The sequence below is a fragment of the Melanostigma gelatinosum genome, assembly GCF_949748355.1.
Source record: "Melanostigma gelatinosum genome assembly, chromosome: 16".
In the NCBI taxonomy this organism is placed as follows: Eukaryota; Metazoa; Chordata; class Actinopteri; order Perciformes; family Zoarcidae; genus Melanostigma; species Melanostigma gelatinosum.
In genome coordinates this window covers 10,259,021-10,274,043 of record NC_136649.1, presented here as the reverse complement: position 1 = coordinate 10,274,043, position 15,023 = coordinate 10,259,021, and the positions used below count along the sequence as shown (strand labels likewise).

General features: G+C 43.1%; 1 protein-coding gene across 1 annotated transcript in view; it reads right to left on the bottom strand.

Annotated features, from left to right (window-relative positions):
• Window positions 1–15,023, bottom strand: part of arid1b (AT-rich interactive domain 1B) — a gene marked incomplete at its 5' end in the record, with an annotated part of 158,745 nt that overhangs the window by 121,656 nt on the left and 22,066 nt on the right. The window contains one exon of the mRNA XM_079287339.1: window positions 11,222–11,425. Coding sequence (XP_079143465.1) covers window positions 11,222–11,425 — 204 coding nt within the window. The remainder of the gene's footprint in view (window positions 1–11,221; window positions 11,426–15,023) is intronic.

Genomic DNA, 15,023 nt, shown 5'->3' with positions numbered 1-15,023 from the left:
ACTGATGGATGCTGTAATACCCTACACCTGCTTCGATAACATTAGCATACGCGACACTGAAAGCCCAACGACATCAATTCAAAGAGACTCTTTTATATATAATCCTTTCCAAGTTGAATTCAGTAACTGGGCACCAAGCTAAACACATCTTTTATCAGTTGGACTAAATCATACAAGGATGGATATTGATCAAGAACTGTTGTTGCAGCATATTAGGTGTGTTTGTCCCATTTTGCTATTTTTCTCAAGCATTTCTTTGCATATGGTAAGAAGTCTTCTTCAACAATGGTATATGTGAATATACAAAAGACATAAAAAACAAATAGTTCCATTTTGTACAGAGTACAAAATGTTTTCCTATTCAGACACTCCAAGGCAAGGCAAGTTTATTTGTATAGCACATTTCAACAACAAGGTAATTCAAAGTGCTTCACATAAAACCATTAAAAGCATCAAAACATAAGGCAAAAGAAAAGGAGATTTAACAGCAATTAAGAACAGTGTAAGAAATAAAATACAGTAGTAAAATGCAGAAATGCAGGAAATTGATGAATATATTAATTGAATGTGGTTCAATTAAAGGCAGCAGCAAACAGAAAAGTCTTCAATCTTGATTTAAATGAGCTGAGGGTCTCAGCAGACCTGCAGCTTTCTGGGACTTTGTTCCAGATATGTGGAGCAGAAAAACTGAACGCTGCTTCTCCATGTTTAGTTCTGACTCTGGGAACAGAAAGTAGACCGGTCCCAGACGACCTGAGGGGTCGGGATGGTTCATAAGGTAGCAGCAGATCAGAGATGTATTTTGGCCCTAAACTCCAGCAGTTTAGTGAATCTAAAAGCCAACTTAAAGACATATAATCAAAGGAGATTTCAGCGAGGGAGCGCAGCGGGGAAACAGTGAGGGAGAAATAGCAGCGTTGACAGATCTGTCAGTCAAAAGCAGGAAGTATACCGCTATCAAAATAACTGACAACTGTGGCAGTCGCCTCATCTATTTCTCGAAAGCTTATTTGCATTAAGTGGCTGGAGCATTTCAATTATCCAACTGAAACATCTGTCAGGTGACCTGCATCTTTCTTTTCCTCTCGCGGTCTCATCTATCACGCCTTAAAATCGCTGCCCGTAAAACAAGACCTGGTTTTTAAAATAGTTTAGATATTGAGAAAATATAAACAAAAAAACCAGGAACAAAAATGTTACGTCTTGGCTTTATAAGAAATGAGGCGCATTGAGACAAAGACTTGATTAATAAGCCTATACTGCACATTTCCAGGACAGGTTGGAGGAGTAAATAAGTAAATAAATGTTTCTGATAGTCGGGCTGTCTATAGATACAGCTTCAGAATGGCTCTACTTTAAATGAATAGGGGTAGTGAATGCATCCTTTTTGTCCCTTTGTTTGTGATCTTTTCATTAACTTGTATTTATAGGAAACATTTTTTCTATAAAAGATTAGACTACTATCATTACAGAAAAATATTATTAAAAAAATGTCTTTCTTTTTATCCATACAATACACATACAATTTACTTGTATACAATTTGTCTCATTTAAAGAACGTTTTTCTTATTGTTGACGTGGACGAGGATGCTTTTGTGTCATGCTGTGAATTTGATGCCGGACGACAATCCACGGCCAAAATATTGCATCTCCAATCCACTTATTGTGTGGAAATTATATATTGTTATATTGTGCTGAAAAGCTTAAATTTATTTCGCTTGACTTCATCTCCCTGCGCGTCTGCCTACTGGGTGTCTATTAGATAACACTCAGTTTGTCACTGAAGCAATGAAAATGATTATAATATTACAATAAGCTCTCGTTATTCAGCGGAAGTCAAGATGTTTCAACCATGGGGCCATCGCTAAGAACCCTGCATAATGAAAACAGGATAGCGGCTGATAGTGTGGTGATGAGATCAGCCGCTCACAGCCGATACCACGTGCACTCATCTTTTGTATACAGAATGAGATGGGAACGAAGGTGAGTCCCTTAATGAAATGTGAGGCGTCGGAGGGACGGATCAGCATCAACACGCTCATGATTAAACATTAGGGGAAAGAAGAGGGGATGCATCACCGTACTCCTCATCGCCCCCCGCCCCCCATCCCCAAGGTGACGGCGCTCTCCGCCGCTCTTTTCCTCTCTTTGATATCTCCTTCTCTTGCTCCTCCCCCTTCTCTTACATTGGGAGGCCCTTGACACCTCGAGGAACGAGCTGCCCCTGGAGGCCCGGGAGCAAGAGTGAGGGACAGGAGGAGTGATACGCAGGTCTCTCAATCGTCACGTGCCAGTAACCTGAACCTAGATAGGCTACTACACGTCAAGCCAAGGCTACATACAAATAGACGTTTGTGGCCAATTTGAAGACATTCCCTCGAGGAGTTCCTGAGATATAGGGTCCGACGGACAACAGACAACCTAAAAAAAAACAAATGAGTCTCTGAGGCTTAGATAGAGAGAGACGCCACTACAGCTGCAGATCAATTTGCTGGTATTTCTTTTCTTTTTTTTGTATGACGCATGGTGCACTTCATATGCCGCAGGTTTTTTTATTCCCAAATGAAAACACACGTGAGTCTATTCAAAGATTGTGACTTATCGACCTGGTGATAACATCAACATCGAGTAAAAGCGAGCGAGATAGTGTAGCTATCGACTGTTAAGACACACAGGCGTGTTTTTCTATATTTTCGTCTGTCTTCCTTTATTTTTCCATCTCTCTAATTCTCCCTTTCTGCTCACATCATTTGACGGCTGGCTGCGACTAGCGGTGCCTGTGTTGTTCCAAGCAGAGCCGTAATGGAGACATTTGGAGAGGCAGAGCAGGGCAGGTTAATGCTCTCTGTAATGTGTGTGTGAACAGCGATTTATTTTTTCTTCTTTTTGTTTTTTGTGCGAGAGGCTCTGGGCCCCGTGCCACCAGCTTCAAATGTTTTTCCCCTACTAAACTCCTGACCCCAATCTGTGGCCAAGAAAGACAGAGGAGAGAAGGGGAAATTGAGAGAGAAAGAGAGAAGAAAAACAAATGCCATTCATTGTCGGGGGGTCAGAAATGGATCTGAATGAGTGAGGGGAGACAGAACGTGAGACTGGTGATCATTGATCAACTGAAAGGCTTCTTGACACAGGATTTCTCAATGTTTACATTGGAAATGTAGTGGCGAGTAGGCCGCTTTTTACTTGAACTCAAACATAATTCTGTCTTGACAGATAGAAAACAATCATCAATGAATTACAAATGATGGGAAAGGGAGGCTTGTGACACACAACCCTAAAATGTCTTTCAGATCAATCATTTTGGCACACGGCGCAATTTTTAATTTTCTTTTTTTACCGCTCGCTGTGATGACAGGCTCGAACTTGTGTAGGAGTCGTGTCAATTACATCCGAACAGTGAGGATGGAGGGAGGGTGAGGAGGGAGTCGGGCTTCGAGTTGAAACACGCTTGTTCGCCATTAGCGGTCGACGCGGCGCAAGAGATTATACTCATATTTCCCCTCTCCTGTGAAATACAGGCCTTCTCTATTTGGATGCTGACAGTGTGAGGTGCCGCTGTGTTAAATGTCGGGGACATCACGGATTGTCGAGTTCCTTCAGGTCAGTGTGCGTTAGTCTACATTTGGGCTCTCTCCCTGCGTTCACACCGTTATGAGGTATTGATTCAACTTCATGATCATTAGAATTGTAGTGCATTATACTGAGAGGTGTTTCTATTATTTTGTCCACTCCATTTATATCAAAGAGGGTAGGCTGAATAACAGAAACACCTCTCTGTGTCACAGAGTACAGTTCAACAGCACCACAGACCTCCAGAAGGACCACAGATAGCTGAATGAACACCACCATTGCGGTGCGATCATTAAATGATAAACTCAGCACCATGTTGCCAACGCAACTCAACTTTCCAAGAGATGTTTGGTCAACACCAAAGAAGCAAGCTAATGATGCGTCTCTTGAGGAGAATATAAAATGTCATGGAATATAAAATATGTAAAGGCCACAGTAGGCTTCCGGTGTCTTATTTGAAGACGATATTTTTTTACCGGATTTATCTTCCTGCATTTAGAACTTATCTTTAAAAGCTGTTGCAAAAGGGTAAGGGTTATCTTAAAATTCAAATTGACTTATATTCAAGACAATACAGTATGTTCGACGCACTTTGAAGTTAGACTCCATAGAAATGTCTTCATCTTCTCATAGCAATCTAACACCAGATGGATGGATGTGAGCGATACACAGTGGTAACACCTTGATCTTGCCAATCTATGCCTTCTCAGATCTGTTTTCAAATGTTGATGGCGTGGCACGTCTCTTCACTGCTCCGTTCTACAAATCAAGCCCGGGGGAAAAAAAACGAAAAAACCGAAGCAGACTTGACCTGTGTAAAAATCTATCTCTAATCTGAAAGAAAACTGAGATGAATTCTCTGTGAGCCAATTAGAGCAGCGACTAATCCCCCTAGTAACTCGCAGAAAAGACGTAAAGCATCCCTTTCTTTTCCCTCCCTTCGTCTCGCTCCACTTTCATCTCTGTGCTCTTTTATCTTATCAATAGGCACATATAGAGCACTGCAGACGCCGAGCCCGGATCCTTCAAAAACACTCCGTTTGTGACGTTTTACACCGATTGCCTGCATTCAAACACAAAATCATATTAAATTCCACCATCACTTCAACTTGCTCGCGCAAAAAAATTGATGGAGTCTGCAGCGCATACAACTAATGCAACCGAAAACACCTGACAGCTGGGTTTGTAATTTCACTAATAGCTCGCAAAAGTCACGGAATTTACTGATGTGTGTCCCATTCTGTGTTCTGCCATCTTCCTTTACGTTAGATCTAGCACACACACACACACACACACACACACTTTACATTGATATAATTGATAGTGTTGCTTTGACTGGTGTGTGATACGGGAGGGGGGTTTTCTCCCCCCGCCTTTCCAATTAATGGCCACGTAGCATCGTCTCCACGCGGCGTCTGATTGGCTGAGAGCCACTCCACAACAGCAGGGTAATAAAAGTTACAAATGAGAGCAGGCTATTAGAGCCATTGACGTGCGTAGGCTAGCTTGCTAATTAATTGATCCTGAAACGTCATCTATTCTATAGCCAGAGAGGAACCCTTAATTAATCAGCCTTTCCATATCGTTGTCCTCCTTTCTTTCCCTTTTTCTCTCCTTCCCTCCATTCTCTCTCTCGCTCACGTAAAAATGGAGTGCAGGTTTGGAGTTGTGGAGGAGACGGAAGAAAGGAAGTGTGTGTTGTGCGGGTGTGTATCTGCATGGCAGAGATGTGTACTTTGAACAGCGAGCCTCCAATGTTTCAAGAGCCTTTAAAAAAAAAAAGAAAAAGGGAGGGGCGTGACGAGTCTGGAGTGGTCCCCTTTGTACCCCCACCCCTCCTCTCCCTCCATCTTTCCTGGCAGAGGGGCTGATTTATTGGGGCTTCCCAGCCATCCGTCAGAGCAAGCAGCACTGGCTGCATTAACCCCAGAGACAACTCTCAGCACCCGGGGCCCCTAAGTGCTTCCAAGTGGCCCTCGCTCTCCCCAGTGTTGAGGAACAAACCCCGCCCCCCCCCACCTCCATCCACCCACCCACCCATCCAAGCTCAATCGATGTGGTAAATTACCCATCTAACTCCCCAAAGTCGATAGTCTACAAGATGATGTTTGGACAGACAAGGATTTTACAGCGTTTTATTCAAATGGAAACACACTATTTTCTGGCCATTGTAAGAATGCTCATAAATGAAGTTTTAATTATCAGTGTTTGTGTGTTTCTCAACTGGTAATAATGAAAAAGGACGGGCTGGATTGAGTTAAATGTTTACAAACGTACTGACCTGTTGTCTCTTGTGATTGTTGGTGGGTATCAAAAGGCCTCTCAATCAATAAGTCTTTCATGAGACATTTTGTCACAGCAGGAAAAACCACAGGACCAACACCAACAAAATGAACGAAGGCTGAATTCCATTTAGCTGCTTCGCTTCCCTTGGTCCTCGGCCTTTCTCACAGCACACATTCTGACAAACACAGGCGTGCACTAAAAACATGAATGGGGGCTTCACTCCTTTCGGGTGGCCCAATAAGCCATATCAGTGTGACAGTGATCCAGCATGCACAACACCGGGACCATAAAACTGAAGCAGCTAACTGGAACTCAGCCATCATTCATTTTAACATTGACACGTGTCCTTTTCCTACCGTAACATGTTAAAATGTCTTCCGTGAAAAAGGCCTATTACGTTACAATACCACAAAACAAATACAATCGAAGTTATTACAACTGAATTCAAATAAAAGCTTTATTGAGAATCTGCCACTATTTACAAAAAAACAATAAAATGCATAGTTAACAGTTGCATGGCACTGGCTTTAATTTCGTGGTTTCAGCTGTTTTGAGAAGTAAAACATGTTGTATTGCAAATGAAGTCAATAAAAACACAGCAGAGCCATCCTGAAATGCTGCTCATTATTTAGGAATGTACACAGTGCTCAGCTTAAGGAGGCTTTTAAGACGGGCTTTTTAAGGAATACAGATGTAGTCTTTTTCTGTTCTTTCATCTTTTGTTTTTTTGCCTCCTGATCATTACTGAATACTGACGATTCCTGAAGAATAATCTTTAGAAAGAGAGCGTGACTTGTAAAAAAAGGTTTACAAAGCCGTGAAGGACAGCAGGCCTGTGAAGGAGTGGTGTGGTTTGTGTGGGCTGAACAGGCGGCAGGTCAGCCACAATTCCACTTGACTTTAAATGGTTGGCTTCTATTAAGTTGGCCCAGTGTGTAAGGAACAAACAGCCAACACTGGAAATGGTTTCTGTCTGACTCTTTGAAGAGTCAAAACACACACACACACACACACACAATACTTCCTTTTTCAACTCTCTCTTTCATTTTTCCGGGATATCTTTTTTTCCTCCTGCTCTTTCTCCCACTCCTTCATCCCTCCCCTCGTTTCACATCAAACACGAATGTTTCCTTTAAATTCCTTTTCCTCTCTGACTGCCAACTTTGAAATCACAGGAAATGACGCTAAGAATTGGCTTTTTTCGTCTTCTTTTTTTTCAAAATTCATTCCACTTCCCAAACAGACGCTTTTCTCGTGTGGCCTGTCATCCCCAAGACACCCGCCTCCCTCTTCTACTCCCTCCTCTTCCTGCTGATATGTTCTGGTTCCCATCAATCCACACACACACACATCTCTCACCCTTTGTGACACACTAACTCTCTCACGGACGCGCATCCCATGACACTAACTAAACCTAATGCAAGTTCTGGGCTTATTCATTGGAGGCTTGTAGCGGTACGGTTGCTGTGTTTTGTTCTTTCGAGACATCAACAGCGAGATCAGCGGAGAGTACCTAATAGGTAGTGACTTTTAAGAATGTGTCACAGCGTGTGTGTGTGTGTGTGTGAGTGTGAGTGAGAGTGTGATCGCGTCAGCGCATGTGATTGAAGAGGCAGAGAGCTCCAGACATTGAGCTTGAGGGCCTGAACAGGTAAACAAGGTCCCCCCCAGAAACAATGACTCAATCTGGACCGAAGGGTCACATACAGCCTCTGGGTTACACACACAATGAGTGCCGTACACCAATAACTCTACCACTGTAAACAACCAGATGAAGGTAACGGTTCAGTCAAAGTGTTTCCAGGAACTATAGGTCCTTGTAGAAGCTTTTAGCTTCCTTTGCCTCCTGCACAAGCTTTTTTTTCCCTGGCTACGTGGATGTGTCAATGCAGCATGTAGGCGTTAGTGTTTACGTATGTAAATGTCACTGTGCGGATATTACACCTTTTATATTGCTGTGTATTCTAAGGTGGAGACAAATATGCAGAAATGATAATAAATCGCTGAGTTGACATGATTTGTGGGCGTACACGTGCCACATGAATTCAAAACATTGTCCAGCTCAAAAGAATCCAGCTGGTTATATTATGTCAGAGTCTGTGTATGCAAATTACACACACACACAAAGAAAATCATTCAATGTGTTTTTTTGTTTTCTTTTCAGACATCCGTCATCTCAGAGATGTCTGACTCCATCCCACAACAATGGTGGTGAACTACATTTCGTTTGTGGTGCTCAAAGCATCAAACAATGGTATTGTCGCTGTTACTCTGGATAATCCACCAACTCGACTATCAACCATTTTCAGAGGAACACTTGTTTCAGTGGTAAGTACTGCCAATAAAAAACTGTTTACAAAGAGCTCTGTGGATTCTGGATACATGTGTTGCTCTTGGGGTTTTTTTCAAATATTGGTTGTTTTTTTATATTATTTTTGGGACATTTGATGCTTTTATTTGACAACAATAGTCGAGGGATGACAGGAAAAGAGGGCGGCCCCTGGCTTCAAAAGGGGGACGTTGTGTGTCGTAGGGGAGCCCTTTAGGGTAAGTAACAAATAATAACCTACTCTTCTATTAAAAGGTGCTGTTAAAATGATTGCAAGTGCATCCATAACATAGTGTATATCTAAGCTGTAACAAAGACACATTTTGACAGCATATGTGTGAGTCTTCTGAAATAGATAGCGGTTAGCGCCTACATGTCCAATGCCTCCACTGGAGGAAATACATGTATTGCTGTGGAGTTGTTATTTAAAACAAGTGAGGCTTCATTTTAGCCGGATTTAATCATAATAATGCCAGTCAGAGAGAACCTTTTGTTCCTCTGCTAAACCCCCCCCACACACACACACACACACACACACACAGTCACTCAGTCCCGGGGAAATCACAGAGATAGACGTACACACATCTTTGTTGACGTCACGTTGCCTGGCAACATCCCAGCATGCTTGGCTGTGACAAGCTGAGGTCTCAGCCCCGAAGCGCAATGCATCATGGGGGACCGTGAGTGCCGCGTCTTACATCACCCACAATCCCCCATGCTGATGCAGCCACAGTCAAGATGGTGAGAGTGATCTTTGCAGCTGATCCTGAGGCAGTGTTTTTAACATCTGAGGTTCAGGAAGAGGGTGGGGTGGCTGATTTATCCTCCTCCAAACACAGCTGCGATCATGTCCATCTTAACTGCAATTTGGTGCATCTTTTGACATACAATAAACAGTCACTTTAAGACTGGATATACAGTACATTTTGCAGTACGCATCTGGGGCTTTAATTTGTAGCCCTCCCCGCTCCTCCCTGATCAGACCCCTGACCGCTTTTCAGTAGGTGAGGCTCATTACGCTCGTGTGAGAGTGTGGAATTAAACCTCCTCCTCCGAACTCATTACTGTGAGCTAGATTTCACCGGCTGCAGATCGGCAATGCGGTGGTGCTGCTTTTAAAGCCAGAGCCAGACAATTAGAAACTTTAGAAGCACATTTCCCATGGCTATAGCCAGAGTGAACAACTAATTCTATTTGAACTAATTACCTTCCATATAGCGCTTCGTTCGGGCTATGTAATACGCCCGAGGATTTCATTACAAAGCAGTACCAGGGATGTATTTTTGTGCGTGTTACTGTCTGTACGTCATTATGTGTCGGCATTACTCCCTGTGCACAGCCTGTCTTCACGTAGTCGCCGGCCCTCCCTCCCAAGTGTGTGTTTTTCAAACTGCAAAATCCCCTGAGCAGGCTCAACAATGCCTGTTTTTTGGAGCGTGTTGACATCATCAAGACGCGTCAGGTTGGGTAATGACGTCTGTCATGAAGTCTTCCTGTTAGGAATGCAGAGCACAATGTCACAGGTGAGAAAAAAAAATATGATGGGAGTAAATTGTGTAGCAAGACACTGAACCTTCTGGCAATTAATGTGATTTTTATTCTTTTTTTTTTGTTGGTATTGTAATAAGTTCTGGCTTCAACCTACACCTTTTCGGCCATTACTCATTATGGTATTGTAGCTTTTTAAGCTGTTCATTTGACAATTTATTCATTTATTGTACCAATTATATATTTTGAACAACATGCAATCATTATTATTTTCATTATTATCATTTTCATTATTATTACAAACACACATCGCCTGCAATAGTAAAAACCCACACAAAATGAATACATTAATAAAATGTGACAAAGCTCCTCCAAAGTCACACAATACATTATACTGCTGTATAATGTTGTTTTCCCTATTATGTGTGAACTAACCTTCATTTGTAAAATCCGCGTAGCATCCCTTTAACTCTTTGTGCACCTCTCAGTATACCTAATTGTTAATGTCATCTCCATCCTCATGTTTTTATTTAAAATACCAAATATAAATCTTTATTGCATACGTGGAAATTGTAAGCGAGTCTATCTGAATATAAATATACTTCGCAGCAATTTTCTCTGCGACTGCATGTATGCACATATTTTAAGACAATGTAGGAAGGCTGTCTATCAGTCCATCTGTTTCCCTCCTTCTCTCTCTCTCTCTCTCTCTCTCTCTCTCTCTCTCTAGTCTTGCTATGTGAGGAAGCTCGCTCGCCCCAATAAGAGGTCCAAGTCCAGCTCAACAGACCAGACTGATTTGGGACACCCAGATCATGATCAACGCAAACGCATATATTTAGCCCACACAGAGTAATGCACATACATACTTCCTCTGTGTTTCTCCTTCCAACACACACACACACACACACACACACATCCATCCAGTCCAAATGAGATTCGCCGAGGACTCAATAAAGCAGACAGAAGCCCTATTGTTTCCAACACAGGCCTATTGCGTCACACAGAGAGACTGTGACGTGGGCCGGCTGTGCCCCATCTATGTTTACCACACAGAGAGCATTCCACAAACACACAATTAAAGAGAAAAAAAAATCAAACAAGCATGCGCGCACACACATACAGTACAGAAGCAGACAGAAAATACATAATCAAGCATTCAAGCGCTCCGTCAAACAAGCATGAAGAATGAACACGCTCACACACACGCACACAAACCACACGTACACAGCATCAAACCCATCCCGCTCCAGTGGGACTCTAATGGGGGAACTGAGTGATGAACGGGAGTGACACCACCACCACCACATGCCAGGGTGTGAGATGTTCTGCCTGGTATTTTAGGCTGCTTCTCAAATTGAACATGCCAAGCCTTCGGGGGGGAAAACCGGTGGAGAATGTTCACCATGTTCACCATGTCCATCAGTAATATGGCTTATAACACCAGCTACAATATCTGGATCAGCAGTGCAGAGCTGAGGGGGCTGACTCGTTCATGAATTACACATGCAAAAAAAAACCCCGGAGCATTCAGGTTTGTTGACATACCTGCTGTTGAGGATACTGCATCCCGCCCATGCCCATTTGGCCCCTCCCCTGCATGCTCATTGGATATCTGTGTGGAGGAGGCGATGTGTACGGCTGGCTAGGAGGGTAAGGCCCGCCCCCTGGCTGCTGTGGGGTGGAGTAAGGATTGTTGGCCATGCCGTACAGCTGCGAGCGCTTCATAGCCATGAAGTCCATGGAGGACACCTGCAGAGGGGGAAAAGAGGGATGAATGTTATGTCGTCAGCATTTCTTTCCTGGCTGATATCTTACGTTCATTCACGACGGTGCATTGTGATTGGCTGAGAGAGTCATGCGAACAAATTCATCCAGCATCTGCCAAGTTGGACGGAAGACCACTTAGTGCACACGCTCCAAACCACAGGCACCATTGATTTATCTTATAATTGCACAGCAAGTGGAAGCCTTAAATGAATGTCTACAGGTCCTAAATGAACTACAACTGGAAGTAAGTAAGCAAAGACGCTTATTGCTTAGCTATCGAGAGCAAACTTTGCTGGAGGAGGGCCAACATATGATGATTTAATTAAAACCTACAGATTGTCTCTGTGTTTTAATGTCTGAAAGGGTTTTGAAAGTGTTGTAAATGTTGTTTAAAGTGATGGGAAGCAATAGCAATAAAAACTCTATGGCCTCGTTCCCACAACCACAGCCCAGCAGTGCCAGTAATCGGCGTACAGCGCTCCCTCTCGCTCCCTCTCGCTCGCTGGTTTGCATGTTGTTGCTTCAAGAAAAAGAAAGAAACTGGCAGAAACACTGATAACTACATCTGAGTTTACGCTCTGTCTGAATTCAAATAGGAGAACGAGTGAGGGTTGAGGGTCTGGCAGGGACTCAAACACTGCATTACAATTGTGACGAGGCATATTTCAAGTTTGCAAGTTTGAATCCCAGGAGGCAATTCGGGGCAGTGAAGCAGTCAAAGTACCTGCTCTCCAAAGCTACACCTTGGGAGCTGGCTTCTTAAACACACAAAACAAAATCAAAGAGAAGATAGAGAGGGTGTCAAGGGCGATTTATTCCGTTGTAAGTATTTCAGGGCCTTTTCACAGGTTGTATGGGTCTCAGTGAGCCAATGGAAAATTCCGGTAGAGTGCGTCAGGCTAATGCTAATCCATCACCCGTAGCGGCGTGTTTGTCTGTCTGCTGGGCAGATAATGTGGACTTCTGCTATCTTCCCTCTCTCCTCTCATGCTTTCTCCCTTTTGTCTCCGCCGTGCAGGATCATGTGTGATTTATGACATTTTGTTCCTACTGTTTCTTACACACACACACACTTTCACTTCTCCTCTCTCATCTCCAAATAACTCCCCCCCCCCCCCCCCCTCCTCAGTTCCCTCTCCTCTTCCCAACTCAATATCACCTCGTCTAGTGTGGAGGAGAAATTGCTGTTGCCTCATATTGCCAGGCTAATATCAAGAAGACATGTCAGGGGATGGCAGCACTTTATTCAGCAGGTTACGGCGCTCTAGCTTTAAAGTGGTTTTGTCTACTGAGGCATGTGCGTGTGGAGTACATTGGACTATTTCACAGAGTGCAGAGAGAGAGAGAGTGTGTGTGTTATGGTAGGGAGAGAGAGGGAGAAAGAAAGCCAGAGAGAGAGAGAGGAATGAGTACTCTACAGTGTCTAAAAGTTGTTTCACAGCGTGGAGGTATGTGTGTGTGTGTGTGTGTGAGGAGAAGGGGTTACCCCTGCATCACAAAGATCTCAAAATCCACGTGTGTGTTAATGCGTGTTTGTGGTCACATACTATACTCTTCACTTTGCCCTCCTTCATGTTAGAAACTACTAACAAGTAAAGCATTCCCTATACGTTGCCGAAGCAAAAGTCACAGAGTGCACCAGTGGTATTGATCTAAAATGAAAAATGTAACCACCGCACAAAACTGACATCTCATCTGACAAAATGATTGCCAGCACTGGAGTAAAGCACATTAGGGGATAATTAAGGTTATGAGCCACTGTGGTTTGAAACACGTAGAAAAATTGTTTTGGATAGAAAAATCATTTGTATTTTTTAAATACTGATGGATGAACTTCAAGTTCAAGAAGCAAAATTTGTTCCTTATTGGATTGGAGGAGGAGGAGGAGGAGGAGGAGGAGGAGGAGGAGGAGGAGAAGAAGAAGAAGAAGAAGAAGAAGAAGAAGAAGAAGAAGAAGAAGAAGAAGAAGAAGAAGAAGAAGAAGAAGAAGAAGAAGAAGAAGAAGAAGAAGAAGAAGAAGAAGAAGAAGAAGAAGAAGAAGAAGAAGAAGAAGAAGAAGAAGAAGAAGAAGAAGAAGAAGAAGAAGAAGAAGAAGAAGCGATCCCAAATCATCGTATTATTTGTCCCGGCTCCTTATCGCTCAGTAAGACGATGAAGAGCCTGACTGAGCAGGGACGAGAGCGATCTCATAACTTAATTCAGGCTGCAACTGAAATAGATGTCGTCCTTTAGTGCATCTGAGCTGAGCTGAGCATTAAATACTTAAACCAACTGAATATCAAAGGAGAGATTTGTTTAAGAGTGTCTTTTTAAACCGACTCTGGTCATACGCTTCTAATGCAGCAATAATGGTGTTTTCTCAAGAGCGGAGGGCAACACATGACCTGTTAAATGCTCTCAGAACACGCCGCAAGCCAGACACACACACACACACACACACGCACAGGTCCACTAAGCAATATCTGCAGCGAAAGGGCGACGCTGTCCAGTTTTGGCAAATCCAGGGCACTGTGCCACCCATGATATGGGACACACCCCCCCCCCCCCCCAGCTCCATCCAGTTCCCCAATCCATCTCGAAAAATGGGAATGCTATACTTATTAGTAGTTTCTAACATGAAGGAGGGCAAAGTGATTTTTTGCAAAAATGCTGAGCGCAACACAAGTAAATCCCCTCACACGGCTGCCAAGTGTAAACACACGCTTGTAAAAAAAACAACTTAACTGCTGCCCTTTAGAAAAGGCACTGGTCACAGAAAATAACTTCAGAGTTTTGATAGCTGAGAAGTGGATGCTGGATTAAATACACACACACACACACACACACACACACACACACACACACACACACGTGAACAGAAAGGTGTATTAGCAGAATCCTGCACTGGCTCTCACTGTTGATCTCTCTCATCCCTCACCCACTCTTGTGGGAAATTCTCAAATAAAACAGCCACAATAAAATGATATAGAGCTGTCTAATACATTGGTCCATCTTCCACACATGGCATTATCCACACCTGTCCACTGAGGCGGAAAAAAAAATTGGGTATTCTCCGCCTCCCCAAGTGGAGCCTCATATCTGCTCTCATGACAAGTTCCACCAAATGAGATTTCAGCCCACTGCAGCCTCTTCCTAGAGATATGCCCACCATTTCCCTCACACCACCAGGCATAAAGAAAAAGACAACAATTCTTGACAAATTGAAAGATTATTTTTTTTTTCTTCCCTCAGAGAAATGGCTGTACTTAGGGGGAAAAAAAATTATGAATATGACACGTAGTGAATCGTGTTTGTGCCAGAAGGGACAGCAGATAAAAAACGCAGAAATTGTTTTTTTTATTCTCTTCAAATGTGTTTTTCACTTTTGTTCATCTGGGTATGCCATTCAATGGAGGAGGGGGAGGAGGCATGGGAGACAATAGTAATTCAACTGCTAAATTTAAAATTCAATTTATGAACTCCTCTCCAGCGCTGACTTTCGTGAGCTTTTTTTTTTTTTTTGCAAAACAAAGCCATTAAAACAGAACATGGGTGAAATTACTGTGGGGTGAAACCTGCTAAATTGCTTTTCTGAGCTCAA